The sequence below is a fragment of the Camellia sinensis genome, chromosome 12 (assembly GCF_055761805.1).
Source record: "Camellia sinensis isolate YWXY chromosome 12, ASM5576180v1, whole genome shotgun sequence".
Taxonomy (NCBI): domain Eukaryota; kingdom Viridiplantae; phylum Streptophyta; class Magnoliopsida; order Ericales; family Theaceae; genus Camellia; species Camellia sinensis.
In genome coordinates, this window is record NC_138972.1 from 47,435,867 (window position 1) to 47,456,905 (window position 21,039).

Genomic DNA, 21,039 nt, shown 5'->3' on the forward strand with positions numbered 1-21,039 from the left:
GTGGGTTGGGTTTACGAGTGGGTGGCCGTCGGGAGTGGTCGCCGGTCAGGCTGGGTTCGGTGGAGGAGGAGTGAGTGTGACAGTGAGGAGGAGTGAGAATGAGATTGAGGTGTATACTCTGTATAACCTGTATAGCAGAGCGGGAAAACGAAAATTTATGTTTGGTTTGCATTTTGGAGACGAGTTTTAAAGAAGAAAATTTCTAAAAAATTGTTTGGTTTGAGTTTTTCTCAAAAAATTTTCAAAATCACTTTCTCTCTCTTACACATCAATCAATCACTTTTTCTCTCTCCCCTTTCCTTCCCAATCACTTTTTCTCTCACACGCATCTACTCAAATTCTCCCAAAATATCAAATCATCCCAAACTTCCAAAAAAAACAACTCTCCCAAAATACACAACCAAACAAACCAAAAAAAAATTTAAACTCTCTCTCCAAATTTTTTTTCAAAAACAACTCTCCCAAAAACAAACCAAACAATCTTTATTTTAATTTTTAGTCCATAAGCCAAAAAATCACTAACAAAAGACAGTATGAATAAAGATTGGGACCCCCTTTCCCCGTACGAGGATCCTCTCCTTGCAAGCCCCACAGTGCGCCCGTCCTTGCAGAGCCTTCGGGCCTACTTTTAGGCCCAATTTTGATAATCCGAACCGTTCATATTTTATGATTTATTCAGTATATCATACCTGTAAAAAATCAAGTTGATCGGATATCAGAAAGCATATGTTCGGAAAACTGTTTATTAAATTCGTTAAAAAAATAGTTTTAGTTTAATTTTTCGAGCACATACTTTCTGATATCCAATCAACTTGATTTCTTACAGGTATGATATGCTGAATAAATTATAAAATATGAACGGTTCGGATTATCAAAATTGGGCTTAAAAGTAGGCCCTGAAGGCCCTGCAAGGACGGGCATAAGGAGGAGCCTGCAAGGAGAGGCTCCTGACCCCTTTCGCCCCACCCCCTTTGACCCCCTTTCTTTTTTGATTGGTCACTTTTTCTTTTTCTTTTTTCTTTTTTTTCTTCTCCTATAATCACCACCCGTCACGTGTGTGTGGTGGGTGGTTGGGGTTGAAGTTTGAGGGGGTCTAAATCACTGCTAATTTATAAAAAGCAACAACTCATACCAAAATTGAATGATTTTATTTTCTCTCTATTTTTTGCACATATTTTCGTAAAAACCCAAAAATTTGTCCCAAACATACTGGGTATGTTTGGTTTGAGTTTTACAGATGAGTTTTACCAAAAAAAAAATTCTGAAAATTGTTTGGTTTGACATTTTTCTGCAAAAATTTGCGAAAATCACTTTCTTTGTTACACATCAATCAATCGCTTTTTCTCTCTCATCTCTCACTCTCAATCACTTGTTCTCTCACACACATCTACTCAATTCTCCCAAAATATCAAATCATTCCAAACTCCCAACAAAAAGTTGTCAGTCAAAATGTACAACCAAACAAACCAAAAAAAATTATAAACTGTCTCCCCAAAATGTTTTCCATAAACAAACCAAACAAGCCCACTAGTTTTTTGTACCTCATATTTTAGGCAAATAGCCAAGAAATTTCTAAATCAGGTCGTTCAATGTGTACAACTTGTCGAGTAGCATATGTCTATTAAAAATCATGGTCATCGGATATCGGTAACTATATGATCAAATCATTTTTGTATAAAAATAAGGGATGGTGTTATAGTTAACAGTTGAAAGAAAACTACTCCGATCAGATAGCTTTCGATATTCGATCAACGTGATTTTCCATAGGTATGCAGTACGCGGCGAATTGTACACATTTAATGATTTAGATTCTCAAAACGGGTCCCCTGATTGCCCCCACGGGCCGAACAACACTACCCAATGCAATGCCCAATATTTGTGTATTCAGAATACGTTAGGATTATGATACCCTCGATTTGTTATATAGATTTGTTGGTTTGGCCCCTGTTATCCTGTGTAATGTACTTACTGTACTTCTTTAGTAATTAATTTGCTGTCTCAGTTTGTTTGTACTTATGCGATCGATATGCCCAGCCCTGAACGAAAATAACTTACGACTCGGTTCGCATGTAACAGTTTTGTTATAATTCAATCGCTAATATGTCGACTACTTATTACTGTGAAGACGTATTTTGTTATAATTCTAGTGCTAATATTCTAGTTACATCCACAATGGATGTGTTATTGTATTTGTTACTGTCAGCTGTTAATTTTTGGCGAACGAAGTTTCTTATAATCCACCAGCCTGTTAGTCGCGCGATACATTGTCCGTTGACCAGTCGGTTCAAAATTTTACCCTTTACGAAATTTTATTCATCGGCCTGTACGAAATTTTAATTTTAATTTCTAGCCCGAAAATTTAACTTAGCATTACCCTACCTTACGCTACGCCTCGTTTGTGAAAAATAAACAAAAACTAAAAAAATCAGCAAAAATAATTAATAACATAAATTGGCACGTCAAACATATAATCAGTGCAAATTTCCTGTCACAAACATCATATCCAAGTACAACAAAATCTATTACTTTGAAAACACAAAAAATTAAATTTAAAAAATATGAAAATACTAAAATAACATAAAAATAACAACTTCCTAACCACCTTTTAGGGCTGATTTGGCATGTTTACAAAAAGTCAAAAGTCAAAAAGTCACTATTTTGACTTGAATCACATTATTTTAAGTCACATCATCTCTCACACACATCATTTCAACCCCCAATCCAAATGGAACCCATATTTCACAAAAAGTGAAAAAGTACATTTATTTATATTTAAAAAGTGAGGAAAAAAATTGGACTAAAAAAGTGCAATTTTTGTCTTTGTGGATGAAAAAAATGAGGAAAAAAATATGGATGTTTGGGTTAACTTTTTGACTTTTATGAAAAAAATGTGTATTACAAAATTGTATAAATTAATGTGTAAGGAAAAATTAGAATTCGAAGTTGTGTAGCCGTAATTTTTGACTTTTTGTGAATAGTAATAACTTTTTGACTTTTTGGTTTTTTTTCCCAACTTGCCAAACTTGGCCTTAATATGTAGTGTCACGTACGTTTCCGTTTCCCTCCCAAATTTGGAACAAAAACCAAAGTCGCCAGACAGCGCTTTTGAAATCCCACAGATGCAGTACTTTTCATGATGACCCACATGTCGTAGCCTTTCTAATCTCACCAACTCATTTCCATTTCCCACATACAAATTTCGGCAACTTTGCTGTCCCTCCTTCTCTCTCCATTTCGGTTTTGCTGTCCACCTCCAGTAACACACTCTCTCTCTGTCTCTCCATTTCGACTGCGCCAGGTCGCCGACGGTAACAGTCACCATTTTCTCGGGCATGTGTGAGTCTGTCTATTTTTTATTTCGGAGCACATTATTATTATGACCTACTGTGTTCCACTCGCACGACATTACCATTTCTCAACTATTAAACTGTTCCTCCTTAGGTCATTGAAACCATACGTACGATTAGGTATACAAACTACATGGGTGACAAACTGATATTGCCATCGAGGAGTTCCAAAGTGACAAATGGTCTTCGTTGAGCAGTGTAGTCGGGTTTTTATTTCTCTGCATGAAGGTAAGTTGCGTATGGGTGCTGTTGGGTTGAATGTCCGATGTGGCCCTGTTTCAAGTGTGCACATTGGTTGTTGATTCTGGCTTAAAGTTGTAAATACTATAAAACGAGTACAACATATGGCCAATTAATTTTTGTAAAACAGTGGCATGCCATATCTGCATAAATTAACGACAACATATCGTACTTGAAAATAAACGAAAAGTACCACTCGTACAATGCACGTACGACTCAATGGTCCGTTGATTGTAAGTTGTTAACAGTCAATTTCGTTTTGTTACAATTTGGGAGTAACGTTCTTTCTGCATCCTTATGAATATTGCATGAAATTCTTTGCAGGAATTATCGTAATTGGATATGGGCGACATGTCAGACAATGCGAAGCAACTGTGAGTTTATGTCATTCAGTATTTGATACAGTTAGGTTTGCAAGGTTATGTTTCCTGTACCTACTAAATACCACGGTCTGTTCGTGTATGGCATATTGTGCCGTTATGTATTGTCATCAGGAGGTTGTGCGATTTGAGTTTGACACATTTGCGATAGCCTCAAATTGCACCATGAATTTCGTGTAATGGATTAAAACTGTGTCGATTTCTTACCAGAATATGTGCACATACGGCACATGTCGCGTATTCTGCAGAGAGAATTTGTGAAATCCATAATTCACTTAGTTATACTAAACCACTTCAGTTCATAATTTTCGGTGACAACGGAAAATGACGTTACCAATTTCACAAAAATGGCACAACTTTTGAAATGGGAAGGCAAGATTGACTAACTTTAAAGTTAACCGACGAAGATGATAGAATGCACAAAACGTACATACCACCGATGTAATTTGGCCTTGAGCAAAATTTCATTTACGCTGATATTTGTTACAGGCAAAGGAAAACATTGAAGGCAAGTGGCAAAGGTTCACGAATGAAAAGGGTTGACATTACCGAGCCCCCTCATCGAAAGCGGCCACTTGGGCCATTTATTTTTTACAGGTTCGACCCGTGTCCTTCAAAGCGGCTCACAGTACAAATCCCTCTCGTCAGAAACATGTGACAGTATTTTTGCACAATTCTGCATTACATATTTTGAACTCATAGCTTGCGCCTGTGCAGATTTCAGTTTGTACTCACAAGAAATTAAGATTTTAGAGACCAAAAGTAAGGGCCAAAATAATTTGGACCATTTATAATTGTTATTGCAGAAATGATGTGGTTATTATATTTTTAGCAACCAAAATTGGACATTACGGATGCATTATTCTGTAGTTGGGACCAAATTTGTTTGTGTCACAAATTGTGTACATATATGTATATATATCCATCCATATCTAACATATACTTGCGCCGAAATTGACAATGGTTGCAGCCAGCAACAATTCAAGGAAAGACGAGAAGCAGACAACCCCAGACCGAATATGGTTAGTGTGTAGACATGTAGTAAGTAGAGTACCGTGATGGAAACACGTGACTGCTGTGATAGCAAAGTATGGACTTCTATTCCATGCGCACACCAGTCATGTGCTTCTATTTTGTCGCATTCAGCAATTTCCAGCAGTCATAGACGCCATATTACATGTTCTTATAAACTCCGATTATTTGTAAAATTCCATGTCCGTTTTTATTTCAACTGTGTGCAAAATAGTAATTTGTATGTGCAAACATATGTAAATACCAGAAAATGTGCACACATTGCAAGTGATTCAACTTTTGGTGACAATTATTTTGGACTTACAGCTCCTATTTGTCCTGTATGTGCGTCACGTTGGTGTAACACTTACAAAGCCGAAAGGATATTGGGGAAAGGTGGAAGGAACTCCCCTGTGATGAGAAGAAGAGGTTTCAGGATATGGCTAAGGCAAGTGCCAAGGAACTGGGCGAAGAAGTTGCAAAGAAATCTGCAAAGGTACTTATGTGCTTAGTGTTTTCGTAACTGCATTTGGGGAGGACCTGCTATCGACACAATGTTGGTTAATTTTTTGTATTAATGTTCATGTTAATAACATTGCAGAGTAAAATGCAAGTCCGCATATCATTGAAGGCAATTGTTGATATCGTGAACCGGTGTAACGAACACAAAAGCAGGCAGTCATTGATATTGGGTTCGGTGGCCTCCTCGGGTTAAAGTGTACCCGTATAGATCACAACATGTGCCAATGGTTGGTACAGAACTTCGATCCCGACACGTGTTCGTTGACTGTTCATGGCCGTCACCTGAGGCTCACCTGTGAGGAAGTGCATGTCTTATTTGGTATACAGTCAGAAGGCAATGACGTGCAGTTCACTGGTTCAATAGACGCATATCCCAATATCTATGAAGAGGTTAGAGCTGTTAAGGGAATCATTCCTTTGAACCAGTTGAGAGTTTATCTGACTGAGAGTGATGGTGCGGATGACGAGTTTCGGCGGAAGTTTGCGCTGTACATGTTGGGGGCCATGTTGTGTCCTACCACAATGACCACGTTGAGCCTGTCGTTCGTTCATGCCGTGAAGGGCGTGATCGGAATGGGGGCATGTAATTGGGCAAAGGTGACACTGTAATTCCTTGTCAAAGGTGTTCGGAAGTATAAGATGAAAGTTCAGCGCGAGGCAACTGGATGTGTTTTCCTTCTAATGGTAACGTAATCGACCGTTGTTTGTTTGTACCATGCCGATTACATATTTCATCCATTGCTGTGCATATGGTTCAATAAAATGGCAATCGTTGCGAAATACAAACTTACCTATTATTGAACAGCATGACAAATATACCTGTACGGGCCACATTTTTTGTAACCACAAAAAGCTTATCTTTTTAACCGGAAAGCTGCATGGGGATTCTGCCATCGAAACACATAAACACATACATATGATTGTGTTGCAAGTTGTATGCATTGTTAGCGAATACAGATTATTTTGCTTGGAAGTGTATAGTAAATATCTTTTCCCCCTTATAATGCAGCTATTTTACTTGGATCGTTTTGCCCCTCCCTGTAAGAGTACGTCGGCTACTACACGCTCCATCCCTCGGCTAAATGATTGGGGTGATGCCGAAATACGGGAGACGAGGCGACGTATGGGAAGGAAGAAAATGTTGCAGCAACATGAGGTAATCAACCCATTCGTTCTGCACATCTGACAGCATTGCCCCACCTGTGTTATGGATAACGGTGACAGACAGAATTTGTGTTCCTATGACTAGATGACAAGCAGTGACAAGCAGTGACCCATTCCTTAGCGTACGTCAAATTTTCAGTTTGTCCCTCCCTATTTACTCTGAAATACTCGAACGTTTAGGGGGAAAACATGAAGTTTCCATGTGGACGATGTTGTAGCCTTACAAATTCAATTTTATGTACTACTTCCATTACGAAATGAATTTTGGTTAAGCCCTGAAGTCAGATTTTTGGAAAAGCTTGAAGATTTTGGTTTTTTAACCTTGTAAAAAGGTCAAAACATTGTCGTTCAGTTATTGTTAGTTAGTTTGTAATTGAAAGTTTCTCTTTGTTTATGTAATTGGGAAAAGGTAAAGTGGTAAACATGGGATCGACTGTGAAGTTTTTATCCACACCAGATGAGTATCATTTACAACAAAATTTTTTTTCATTTCAGACAAATGGAGTAATTAATTTTTATTAGATATATTTAATATGTAAAGTGTGTACACATATGTTGTGTGCAACTTAAGAAAGCAGACCGAAACTTTACGATTCACAGTTGAGATCGATTAACGATTCAGTGCATTACCATTTTCATTTATGATTTGAATCCTGATTTGACAACTATGTTAGGTGGACTTTCATCCAACAAAAGCGGAAAGCAATGACATTGATGACGCAATTGACACACACCATGTCAATAAAAAATAGAAACCACGGATTGATGATGTTCGTTTGAGCAAGGTTGAGACCGACATTGGTGAACTGAAGGAAACCATGAAGCAAGTGCTTCACAGCAATGCGGAAATAAGGGACATGTTGCTCAATTTCCGAGGGAAGGAAGCTGTTGACAATGCAAAGGTAAGCAAAAGCAATCAGTACACATGCTTCACACAGTTCACAGAGGTTACTTGAAGATGAAATATCGTAGTAAGTTAATGTATGTGTTTGTGTGATTAGGTGGAGTCGACTGAAAGAAATTGTAACATTAACATATCCTCCAGCATTGGTGAACTGAAAGGAATGCTGAACGAACTGGTTGCAGCTATATTGTCTGGGAAACAACCGTTTACTGAACAGACACATATTGCTGAAATGAAGCAAATGATGCAGCAAGTGCTGGCAGGTTTATCGGAAACAGCACAATTGCCTCGCTCAGAGGAAAAGGGTGTTGACCCTACCATGGGAGTCGAGTTGCATGATGGCGGCGTGGTCTTCCCAAATTATTATGGTAGCCCAAATGAGGGTAATGTTCAAGATTTATAGGGGGTGGATTGGGAGGACAATTATGTGAATGGAATGTTGTCTAATGAGATAATTGATATGCACGTTGGACAGTTGCGTACCGTCCAAGAAGTTGGGGACATGCACAACAACCGTGGCCTTGCGTTGGAGGAAACATACGCAAGCGAAGAAAGCAAATCTCTTTCAGTTCAGTTTCTGGCCATGAAGAACGTTGCAAAACAGAGTTTATTTTTCTTTGATGATTTGCAAACCTTGCCACCAATGCGAGGAGAAGCAGACAATGTGCATCCTTCTGCTGGTAAGGTTGCCCAAACATTGGGAGCGGGACAAATTGTAACAGGCACACGAAAGGGAAGAGGAAGAGGAAGAGGAAGAGGAAGAGGTGTTGAAGCGACAGACGTAGGGGATATGCATTCGTGCAACGATAGCAAAATAAGTACTCGACTTACTGTCGAAAAATTCCCAAGTCGCCACATCACTTCACCTTTCGTATGTTTCATTACCAATTGATGCCGACAGCATTACTGATCATAATAGAACCATTATTTGTGTTGTATTTTAATATTTGTCATTCTAGTGCAAGTTTGCAATAACAAATGTTGTGCAATTGTCTTACAGATTTTGGACAAAGTCCTGTCCAAACTGCACAGGTTGGACAAGCGGTTCCATTCAGAAGTTAGACATCGCTTTACCAATTTTAGATGCATAAGGATGTGTTATGTACTTTGCAAATTAAATTTCTGAACAGTGGTGAGTTAGTTAATTGTTTATATTAATAGGAGGAGTTGATGTTACTTGATTGTTTATATTGATAGAAGGACTTGATAACACTGGAGAGCATGGAGGTTTTATTAGCGGCCGAACACGAAGTTGTTGACTCTGTACTTGACGACAGAAACAATGAAAGGTACGAATGAGTTTAGTACTCGCAATTAACCTGTTCCGTAGTATTTGTGAAATAAGTTTGAATTCCACAATTTTCATGTGTCGTGCTATGTTTATTTGATTCTTGTAGGTATCAGTTCTTTAATTTTTCATTCTCTATGATTTTGATGGGTTTATGATGGGTTTATCCATGTCGTATGTAGGATTTTCTTTGAATTTAATGCAGTGGGCTACAGAAAGATCAGTGGCTAAATTTCCTGTCTGAAGTTTTCTTCTTTTGGTCTTATCCTGCACACATGTACCTATTGGGAAAATTGCAAACCACTGATATTTTCACAAAAATATTTACAAATTCATGGAAACCTTTATAATTTTAATTATGAAACTTAATAAAGTTTACCAATGATTTGCAAATTTTTTTGAAAACTTATAATGAAGTGCAATTTTCCCTAGCTATTTTCTTCTACTCTGCTTACATTTTCCATTTTGATCATTTTGGGATATTGTTGGCTCCAGTTTGTAAAAAACATGTTTTTTTTTTTTTAACTTGCTGACCTGTAAATGAGCATTTCAATTTTCACATATTATTTTAGCAAATACTATTGGACATGTCTGTGAGAATATGTGTTCTCCTAGGATTAGGAATAAGTGTCCTATATCTATTACACTTCTATATATCTCAGTAATGTATTCATGTAGGATTAGGAATTAGTGGTACTCTATATAAATGATGTATGTATTCTTTGTTCAATCGAATTCAAGACTAATATACAGTTTTATTCAGAAAACTTACATGGTATCAGAGTAGGTTGAGAAACCCTAGCACCGTAGGTCTCTCTCCTTCTCTCAAACCTGATTGTTGATCGAAACCCTTTGCTTCATCAATCGTCAGTCGTGAATCTTCTCCTTGACACAGTCTGGAGCCCTTTGCTTCATCAATCGTCAGTCGTGAATCTTCTCCTTGGCACAGTCTGGTTCGCGATTCCTCTCTCTCTCTCTCTGCCCTGGTTGTCGAACGAAGCTTCTTGCTTCGTCGATCATCTGGTGGGGTCTGATTCATCTGATTCCTTGCAACTGTTCGACTCATCTATTCGACTCGCCGTCTTCTCTCTCTCATTCTGGTTCGCATGTGTCGGCTTCAAGTTCTCACTCCTCTAGTTTGGTTCTCTTGGCTCCGTCTGTTAACTGAGTTAGTGACACATCTCAGTTTGGTTCTTCAGTGTTTCCTTTATTATACTTTGACCTAACTATTCTACAACTTTGCTTTATAATGGACCCTAAAATTCAAGCCATTAAATGTAAACTCACTGGTGGTAATTATGCCTATTGGGCCAGTGTTATGAAGAATTTTCTTCTTAGTCAAAAAAAATGGGGCTATGTTTCTGGTTCTGCTCCTCGTCCATCGGACCCAAAGGTAGAAGGGTATCTGTCTTCCTGTGACACTTGGGATTATGATAATGCCTAAGTTCTTACCTGGTTTCATAACTCTGTGGATGACCGTATTGGAATGATGTTTTCCAAGTACAGTACTGCCAAGGAAGTGTGGGATTATTTACTCGGTGTTTATCAGCAGTCCAACTTTGCCAAGCGGTATGAGTTGGAAACAACTATTCAGAGTGCTCGTCAGCGGGATCAAACTATTCAAGACTTTTATATTAAGATGACAGGTCTCTGGGATCAGTTGGCTCTTATGGAACCACCTAGTCTCAAGATACTAGACGCTTATATTGAGTTTCGGGAACAGGGTTGTTTAATCCAGTTCTTAACAGCTCTCTCCCCTCAGTATGAGGCTATACGAGGTGGCATCCTTCACCGATCTCCTCTTCCCTCTGTGGATGCTATTGTTCGTGAATTCCTCTCCGAGAAAACCCGTCTTAAGATGGCCAGTCGGACTTTGCCTCCTTCTGTGTTCTTGGCTCCAGCCAAGCCACCCTTGTTATCGACCCCTCCTCTTCATCAACTTCAGGCTACTGCGAAACCCAAGAGAGGACCATTAGGGCCAGATGAGTGTGCTTTCTGCCATCAGAGGGGTCATTGGAAGAACAATTGTCCCAAAAAGGGACGTCAGCCTGCTCCGTTTTCTCAGACACAGTTCCGCGGTCCTACTTCGAGTACTTTCCGACCTCCTGCTGCTTACACTGCATCTACTCCGGCTCCCGATCCTGACTTGGCTTCCCTGAGTGCTCAGGTTGCACAACTTCAGCATATCCTGTCCACCTCTTAGTCATCCCTATCTGCCTCCGCTCTTACCTCTCTTCATTCAGGTTTGCTTGGATCCTCTTCAGGTATCCCTTCTTCTGTCTGGATTTTTGATTCTGGTGCCTCTCATCATATGACTCCTCACCTTTCCTTACTTCAAAATTGTATTCCTCCACCCGTTCCTATTACTATTAATACTGCTAATGGATCTGGTATGTCTGTTTTATCTGTTGGGTCTGTCTCACCCTCTGCCATGTCTGCTGTTACTATTCCTTCTGTTTTTTATGTTCCTCAGTTATCTGTCAGTTTGTTATCTATCAGTCAACTTGATGCGTCTGGTTTTGATGTAATCTTTTCCTCTTTTGTCTGTTGTGTGTAGGATCGGGTGTCCAAGAAGCAGATTGGGACTGGCCGTAGAATTGGAGATCTCTATGTGGTTGAAAGTTTGCATCTCCCCTTATCCACCTCTCCAGCTGCACTTTTCTCGTTTCAATTAGATTCTCAGTCGAGTCAGTTTTACTTATGGCATTCTCGTCTCGGTCATTTGTCTGTTGACCGCTTACGGTCTTTAGCTCAGTTAGGATTGTTGGGTAAAGTTTCTCCTAGTCAAATTGATGAATGTCGGGGGTGTAAACTTGTCAAAATGTCAGCTTTACCTTTTAATAAAAGTACATCTATTTCTGTTTCTCCTTTCTCTCTTGTGCATACTGATATCTGGGGACCCTCTCCTATTCTTACTAAAGGGGGTTCAGTATACTATGTGTCTTTTGTTGATGATTGCACCCGTTACACGTGGGTTTATCTTATGACTCATGAGTCTGACTTCTACAAGATATATCGTACTTTCCAGTCCATGGTCACTACGCAGTTTGGATCTACTATTAAAATGTTGCAGTCTGACTTGGGTGGGGAATACTTTAAAACTGAATTATGTGAATATTTGGCCAATTTGGGTACCATTCACCAAACTTCTTGTACTAATACACCTGCCCAAAATGGCCGAGCTGAGCGTAAACACCGTCATCTTCTTGAGATAGCTAGGTCTCTTCTTCTCTCTGCCTCCGTTCCAGCTCCGTTTTGGGGTGAGGCAGTTCTTACTGCTGCTTTTCTTCTCAACCGTATGCCTACCCCCCTTCTTTCTGGTCGGTCTCCTTATGAGGCTCTCTTTTCTCCACTTCCTAATTACTCCCTCCTTCGTGTGTTTGGGTCTGCGTGTTTTGTCCTGTTACCCAGTAAAGATAGGACTAAACTTAGTGCCCGGTCTGTCCTATGTGTTTTTTTGGGATATAGTCTCACTCAGAAAGATTATCGCTGTTATGACCCTATTTCTCGTCGCCTTTATGTCTCCCGCCATGTTGCCTTTCTCGAACGTCTATCTTACTTTCAGCTTCCTCCTCTCACCGCCCCAGTTTCTAAAGAGGATTTGGTTTATATTGATCCATTTCCTTCTGAGGTCCCATCTGATGAGTACATCTCCACAGTTCCTCCTGAGCTTATTCCATCTTCTCTTCCTATTTCACCTCTGACTATTTCTCCTTCTTTGCCTTCTCCTCCTTCTTCTCCTCCGTTGTTAGTTTATTCTCGTCGCAAGGTTCCTCCTCTACCAGTTGTCTCTACCCCTGCTGCTGATCCTCCTGCTTCTAACGACCCTGATCCTACTGCACACCGATATCCTCCTCGAGCGCGTCATCCTCCAAAAAGGTTGGGTTAGTCTAATACTTGTTTTTCTGCTTCCTATCGTACCTTTTTGTCTGCTATTCACTCTTTTGTAAAACCTCAGTCTTACAAAGAGGCCTGTCAGGATCCTCATTGGGTTCAAGCTATGGAGGATGAGTTGTTTGCTCTACAGAAAACTAGTACTTGGGAGTTGGTTCCATTACCTGCTGGTAAGAATCTGGTTGGTTGCAAATGGGTCTACAAAGTCAAGACTCATTCTGATGGTTCTCTTGAGCGCTACAAAGCTCGTCTGGTGGCCAAAGGTTTCTCCCAAGAGTATGGTATTGATTATGAGGAGACATTTGCTCCTGTTGCCAAGATGACTATTGTCCGTACTTTGATTTCTGTCGCTGCTGTTCGTTCTTGGCCTTTTTATCAGATGGATGTTAAGAATGCTTTTCTTAATGGCCATCTCACTGAGGAGGCTTACATGCGTCCTCCCCCTGGTCTTCACCATTCCTCTGGCCAAGTCTGTCGTCTTCGGCGTGCTCTATATGGTCTGAAGCAGTCTCCTCGTGCTTGGTATGATCGCTTTCAGACTACTGTTACCGAGCTTGGGTTTCATCCTTCTGCTTCCAACTCTGCTTTATTTCTAAGACATACATCGGCTGGTTTTGTTGCTCGCTTACTATATGTAGATGATATGATCATCACTGGCTCTGACTCTTCTGCTATCTCTGAGGTCAAGCAGCATCTATTCCGCACCTTCGAAATGAAGGATATGGGACCATTACGATATTTTCTTAGCATTGAGGTGGCTTCTTCTCCCAAGGGTTACTTTCTGTCCCAGGCTAAGTATGCTAACGAGGTTATCCATCGTGCCAGACTTACTGACACTAAGCTGTCTGATACCCCCATTGAGCTTAATGTAAAGCTCAACACTACTGATAGGGTTCCTCTAGATGATCTTACGTTATATCGCGAGCTTGTGGGTTGTTTAGTCTATCTGACAGTTACTCGCCCTGATCTTGCCTATGTTGTCCATGTGATTAGTCAGTTTGTTTCTGCCCCTCACTCTACACATTGGGCTGCTTTGCTTCGGATTCTTCGCTATCTTCGCAGTACTATCTTTCAGGGCTTGCTGTTCTCTTCTACTTCTTCCTTAGACTTGGTGGCTTATGCTGATGTTGATTGGGCTGGTGATGTTAATGATCATAAATCTACTTCTGGTTTCTGTATGTTTCTTGGTGATTCCCTTATTTCTTGGAAAAACAAGAAACAGACTGTTGTTGGCCGTTCTACTACCAAAGCTGAGTATCGTGCTCTGGCTCATGCTACTACTGAAATTGTCTGGCTTCGTAATCTCTTATCTGAGTTGGGCGTCCCTCAATCTTCCCCAACCTCTCTCTATTGTGACAACCGAAGTGCTATTCAAATTGCTCATAACACTGTTTTCCATGAACGGACAAAGTATATTGAGATTGATTGTCACTTCGTCCGTCAACATCTACAGTCTGGCTTTATCTCGCTTCCTTTTGTCTCTTCGGCTCTGCAACTTGCTGACTTCTTCACTAAGACTCACACCACTGCTCGGTTTCGGTTCTTTCTTGACAAACTCTCAATGTTTTCTGCTAAAACACCTTGAGTTTGAGCGGGGGTGTGAGAATATGTGTTCTCCTAGGATTAAGAATAAGTGTCCTATATCTATTAGACTTCTATATATCTCAGTAATGTATTCATGTAGGACTAGGAATTAGTGGTACTCTATATAAATGATGTATGTATTCTTTGTTCAATCGAATTCAAGACTAATATACCGTTTTATTCAGAAAACTTGCAATGTCATAAGTTGTAATATCTAAAACTTTGTCTTTTCATTTTTTTTTAAAAAAACTTAAAACTAATCTTCATTGGATTGGAGCCTAGTAGAATCAGGAATATTTGCCATAGTTGTACAACAGAAAAAACTAATCTTATGTTGTAGAGTTAAGCCAGATACGTTTAAGTTTTACTAGGCTGTAGGTTGCTTCTTACTGGTTGATGTATACGTTTTATGTAGGGACATTGTCGTGTCTATGAATCTGCATGAAATGCCTTGCGAATGTGCTACGCGACGTGACATGCGCACGCTGAAACCAGGGGCATGGCTATCCGACACTGTAAGTCGTGGAATCTGACAATGTTATTTCCACTATATTTGCATGATGGACATATCCATGTAGGGACATTGTTATTTCGTATTACATTTAAACAAATGGCAAACCTTATTTCGTAAGTTGCCTGGTTTGTTACAATGTTCCAGCCAATCAACTTGGTCGCGGTTCAATTGACTAACGGACAGCGGCAAGTACACAAAGACGGGAGGCATACTGCGTGGTTCTTTCCAGTATATGTGTCGGTAAGTAAGTGTTTTAGGTCAGTTGTGTATTGTAGAAGACATATTTTCAGAAAACTTTGGCTGACTGAACTTTACACACTAAACATGCAGACTTTGATACTAAATCAAAAAACTCAACCTCTGAACCATGAAAATATCGTCAAATCATATTTTGGACATGACAGATATACTGGGGTGCTTGATGCATGTCAGAAGGTAATATGAATGTCCATCCCATTGAAGCGAGTAGATTTAATATGAACGTTGGTAATATGAATGTCGATCCCATTTACATGAATGTCAATGTAAATATGAAAGTGCGTACATGTTCGCATGCCCTCTAAACAATGTCTTCACTTGTGTTTATGTGTAGATTTACATGCCTTTCAATTATAGAGGAGTACATTGGGTGTGCCTAAAAATAGATATGGTAGACCGTGTGGCGTACCTATTTGACTCATTGGCATCTGCCACACTGGACACCAACAAGCTGAACGCGACAAAAATGTTGGTATGTCGTGCTGAATTTCACAAATCTACTTCCACACTGTCACATCCTTCACATAAACTAACCGTCTCATTCTGCAACAGGTTCAAACAATGTATGCCTTACTGCAACTACAGTTTGGAAATGAATATGTTGTAGACGTGCGTACCTTTGACGTCCGCATGTTAGAACAAAGGCCATTACAACAGCTGGACGAGTAATCCACAAACCCTGCGTCACATTGACATCACTCCTGAATCACTCATTTAACGAACCTGCTTATATTTTACGAGAAACTGAATGTTACATTTCATTTGTAGCACTTTCGACTGTGGGATGTTTGTGATCAAGTACATGCAGCGGCCTGATATACCCAGCGGTCCACACAAGGTACATCGTACCACTTAATTTTCAATTGTGAAATAAATCCGTTTATTTCCTACCGCTGTAACTGTACCTGATTTGTGTTATTCGCTTTCTGTACATAGTTTCATCCTTTTGTGTGCCAGAAGTTGGTGCTTGACTTCGTTATGGATGTGAACAATACAAAGATGGGCGAGTATCATTCGTGCATGTGATTGATTGCAATTACAACAAATAGGGCAGCGATTTTATCATGGCCTGTCAATACGAGAGTAATTTCAATGCCCAACCACAACTAGATTACTGCATCAGCTTGTCGTGACAACTTTTTAGGTCGCAGCTGTGATAATACTAATTTCCCACGCGTATTGATTGTATACATAATTCCAATGTTTGGGACTGGAACAAACGAGGGAAAGTAGTAATGTTTGTTTGCTTTTATCGTGGCCTGTACGTAATGTGATACACATAATTCCAATGTTATGGGTACAGAACAAACAATGCAATGTCATATTTGCCCAAATGACTATAGTAATGTTTGTCCAGTGCAATGTGATATTTGTCCAACAAACAATGCAAGTTGAAAGTAGTAATGTTTGTTCGCTTTTACCACATGAATTATGTTTGTTCGATTTTTTTAAATGCCATGATTTTGTCCAAAACAAAGCAAAAAAAAGCCACAGAACAAACAAATAGCGGTGACTATAATGCACTTTGAAGGGGAATTGATTACTTCATAACAATGCACAAACGGTGAAAAATTGCACAAAAAATAAAAACAACCATACAACATACCATTAAAAACATCGAGTATTGATATTCAAATTTTTTTTTTTTGGTTCAGCAAAACAAAAAACTGTATTGATGAAAAAACACATACAAGGTGTCAATGATACATCAAGAAAGAGGAGGTTGGAGCTAGAGCTCCAACCTCCTAGTTGGTGAGAGACCAACGAAGAGAAACAAAAACAGAAGGAAAACAATAAGAATGTAACTCTAAGCCCATCCTCACAAAACCACATAACAGGGCAACCAGATGAAACTCCAAGGCAGCATGAACAATCTTCAGACCATACAGCCACCATTGAGACTTGAGCCTAAACCTTCAACCTCCATTGAGACTTGGGCCTGATCCTTCAACCTCAAAAAAAAAAAAAAATAACTACAGCAGCAGACCAACAATTACAACAAGGCCAGCAGCAGACCTCCAATAACTTTCCCCAATCCAGTAGCTGACTTCCAATACAGCACACCAAAACATCATTCAAACAATTGCAAAAAGGCCAATATGCAGCAGTAGACTTAAGCCTATTCGTTGATCCCATATAGCAGCAGCAGAGTACATATATAGCAGAGCAGAGTTGAAGCACAGCAGAGCAGCAACCAGAAATGAGCATGCTTGACCCCATAAACTAAGCTAGAGCAACAAGCCAAAAATAAGGCAAAGCATAGCAACATTGAAGCATAGCAGAGCAAAAGTAGCCACCAAGAAGATATGGTAATACCATAGACTGACCAAAATCCTGCATACCACAGATTGACCAAACTCCTGCACCCTTGCAGCAAAAAACACCAAACACCACCCCCTCAATCAGACTTTGATACTATCCAGAATATAATATATGTCACCCACTGAATACTGTAGGCCTCTATAACTTTGCTTACAGCAAGTGCAACCCTCACTTTCACCATCTCAGCCAATTCAAGCCCATCAACAATCTTATCATTAAAAAGGCAATCATTCCTACCTTTCCAAATCATTCCTAGGTGTGCAATACAAAAGAATACATATATAAACTAGCCTAGGATTTGGGAAACAGAACGGCTAGAACACCCCACTCTGATTGAGCATCTGCCAGCACGGCTTGGGCTTGGTCCAACTCAGCTTTAGTTGTCTGAATGGATGCAGAACGATGTCTAATTTGGGAGAGCATCATCCTTGCTTCTTGATTAAGCTGGTCATGTTGCTGCTGCAGATGAGCCTTTCTTTGCCGGACAGAGGCAAGTTCTGCCATGAGTTTGGCTTCCTCAAGTTCAAGTGCTGAGTGTTGTTGAAGAATGGCTGCAGAGGTTTGCTGGCTGAGTTTGAGTAAAGTAGATATAGTGTGGGCTTCGTTTAGGAAATCCTTTTTGGTTTGAATATCCTTCGAGCAAGTCTGAACCATCTCTGAAAGGGTTGGCCATTCCGTGATGATCTTGGCCAATTGCTTTAGTTGAATGGGGTTGAAAGGATTAGGGGAGAGGTTTACAACAGCAGAAAGACAGGCCAAGGTTTCATCAGGTTTGTGGAGAATGATTTCTTCAACTGGGGTGTTAATGAGGTTGATGAAGGTGGTTAAGGTTTGTTGAGTTTCAACATCAAACAGATGTAGCCTTTAAGGCAATGGGGATATTTCGTCTAGATCTTGTTGAAGAATAGAAAGTTCGGCCTAAATATCCTGGCATGGACCGACGGCCTGTGAACATTAATAGTTTGGTGAGAATATATGCTTGCAAGTAATAAAGAGTAAATAGGATGAGGTTGGAAATGGTAGTACCTGTCCTGATAACATGCGCGCAGACGGTTGGCCTTGTTCAGCTGTGGTTGTGGCATCAGGACGAGTTGTTTCTGGTACTGATGAAATGGCAGCATCAGCGCCTTGAGGCTCTTTCTCTGGTTCTGCTAACAGGGGAAAGTCATGAGGACCTTCAAGTTCTGTCTCGCCCATTGGTCGTGGAGATGAGTCCTGTATTATGTCCATCCCTGTAAATTGGAGAACAATACCAGTTACTTAAAGAGAAGTTTTTTTTTCCCAAACGAACAGTAACATTTGTATTTCTATTTACCTTGGTTGTGGTGAACTTCTGGTTAAGGGGATTTTGTGTTGTCATCTGTTGGAGAGGATTGGCTGTTGATTGAAATGTCAAATTCAATCCTCTGTGATTCTTTGTTTGAAGTTTGGGAATTGGAGGGGTTGGATGGTGATGGTTGAGGGCTAGAGACAGAAGGGACAATGTGTTGAGGAGAAGTGGAAGGATGTTGTGATGCAGATTGTGTAGATTACTGTGGCGAAGACTGTGAAGCAGGTTATAAGGAAGTTTGTTGCGATGCTTGAGGTGGTGGTGGAGTTGGTTGTACAATGGGTTCTGTGGGTACATTGCTGATTGGACTGGGAATTTGATGAATGTGTTGAGGAGAAGTGGAAGCATCGTCATCATCAGCAGCAGCAGCAAGGAGTAATCTCCTTCTTTTTCTCTGCACAAAAGTAAGTGATCAGTCAGGCGTGAATGGAAATTGAGATGCTGTAAATATGTAAAGTGAAGGCTTATTTGGTAGAGCTGCCCTGAAGGATTTGATGTTGTTTGGCTAACCATTTGGCTAAGAGGGATATCCCACTCACTTAGGTCTGTGCTTAGAGCAGAAGCAATGGAAGGCTCTTCTCTCTTCTTCGCCGTGACCTCTGTCTCGGCAGGGGTACGGGTGGTAGTTCCTCTCTGTGCTTGTGTCTGCACTGCTGCGAAAGAGTCTGCCATTAATTTCGGAACTGAGGGGGTGTTTGTCTGAGTAGTTGCATCCATTGGATCCTTGCCTTTACGTTGGTCCCTAACCAATGGTTCAGCAGCAGGCCCAATTTTGGCAGTCAAAGGTTAAACAAGTTAGTGTTGTAGAGAAAAAAACAAAACAAATTGCATGACACAGTCAGGGATATGAAGTATATGAAGGAAGGATACCTGTAGCCTTAAGCTTGGAAGGCGAGGATATGCGGCCCTGAATATGAATACAAGTATCGTTAAGGCAGCTTTCAAGTGGCTTGCAGAAAATAATGGTAGACATAAGTCCCCACCAATGGTCAAAAGCAGCTGAGCAGTCCGAAGTAGATTTGAAGAAGAAGGGGCCAAAATCTTGGAAAAGTTTGGTGTTCTCTGTCAGAATGGATTCAGCTTGTGTAGGATCTTTGAAGTGGATTCTGGACCTAATCTCCTCATGGATGGTTGGGTGGAAATAAGGATAAGGGATAGCCTGGGAAAGACCAAATTGCCTGGACCATTGATTGGGACAGTATGTCTCAAAACTGCAGCTGGATAGCTTGGCGGAGGATATGGAACAGCCAACCAAGACATGTCTAGAGGTGAGAATGCGTCTCCAACTCTCATTTTGTTCTTGGACTTGCTCATTGTGTAAATCAGAAGGGTCTGTGAAGAGGAAGCGAAGCTTACTGGAGGAGAATTCAAAGTTTTGAAATGGCATGTACAGGTTGGAAGGTCTCTGCGAAGGAAGGTTGTAAAACATGGTAAGATGATTTCTGAAAGTGAGGATGGGTTGGCTGTTATAAGTGAGCAGTTGCTCAGCATAGGAGTAGCAAACAGGTTTCAAGGTGTTAGGTGGTGGGGGTCGTGCCTCAAGGAAATAGGCATACAACCAGGCCTGGAAGAGCCAGAAGGGGCCACCACAGTTGCCAGAAATCTTCTTGTCGACAAAGGAAAATAGGGCCTTGTAAAGGGTGGTAAGAAGATAAGGGGCTAAAGCCATAAGTTGGCCATCTTGCATACACAAGGCAAGGGGGAGATATTCTTTCGTGATCTTGTACCCAGGGACACAAAAAAGAAACTCACAAAGCCAAAGTAAGTAAAAAGCAGTTCTTTCTTTGTCATCGACAAGGGAACCAGGCTTGCCTTGGTATTTTTTGGCAAAATCTGTATAGCACATGTCAGTGTTTAAAGTAAATGTCACTTTTGGAGGCTTAAGGAGAGCATGAATTGGATTGCCCAAGATTGGGAGACCAGTCAAGTGAGCTACATCTAAGATGGTAGGGGAAATCATACCAAAATTGAGGAGTAAGGAGTTACTAGACTGCGACCAAAAGCATGCAGCAGCAGCAATCAGCCCTTTGTCCACGTCATAAATTTTAGTCGATAGTCGAATTGCTTCACCAATGCCCTGGTGCTTCCATACTTCAGCATCGTGACCTTCAATTCTCCTGGCCCAGCTTCGCCAATCAAAGTCTGCTGACCTCCACCCTCTGAGTGGGTTTTTGCTGACATTCTAGTTAGTCCACTTGAGTCCAGCTTGGTTGAGAAGAAGGTTCTCACCATTACCAAGGGGATAGTATGGAGCTAGCTCGTCTGGGAAGTAAGACGCGAA

At 40.5% G+C, this 21,039-nt stretch overlaps 1 protein-coding gene across 1 annotated transcript; it reads left to right on the forward strand.

Annotated features, from left to right (window-relative positions):
- The first annotated feature begins 10,105 nt into the window (after positions 1 to 10,105).
- LOC145803544 (uncharacterized) lies at positions 10,106 to 11,059 on the forward strand. Its single transcript, XM_082896842.1, has 2 exons — positions 10,106 to 10,257; positions 10,363 to 11,059. Exons 1-2 carry the CDS (start codon positions 10,106 to 10,108, stop codon positions 11,057 to 11,059), a joined length of 849 nt encoding a protein of 282 aa, XP_082752968.1.
- The last annotated feature ends 9,980 nt before the right edge of the window (positions 11,060 to 21,039 follow it).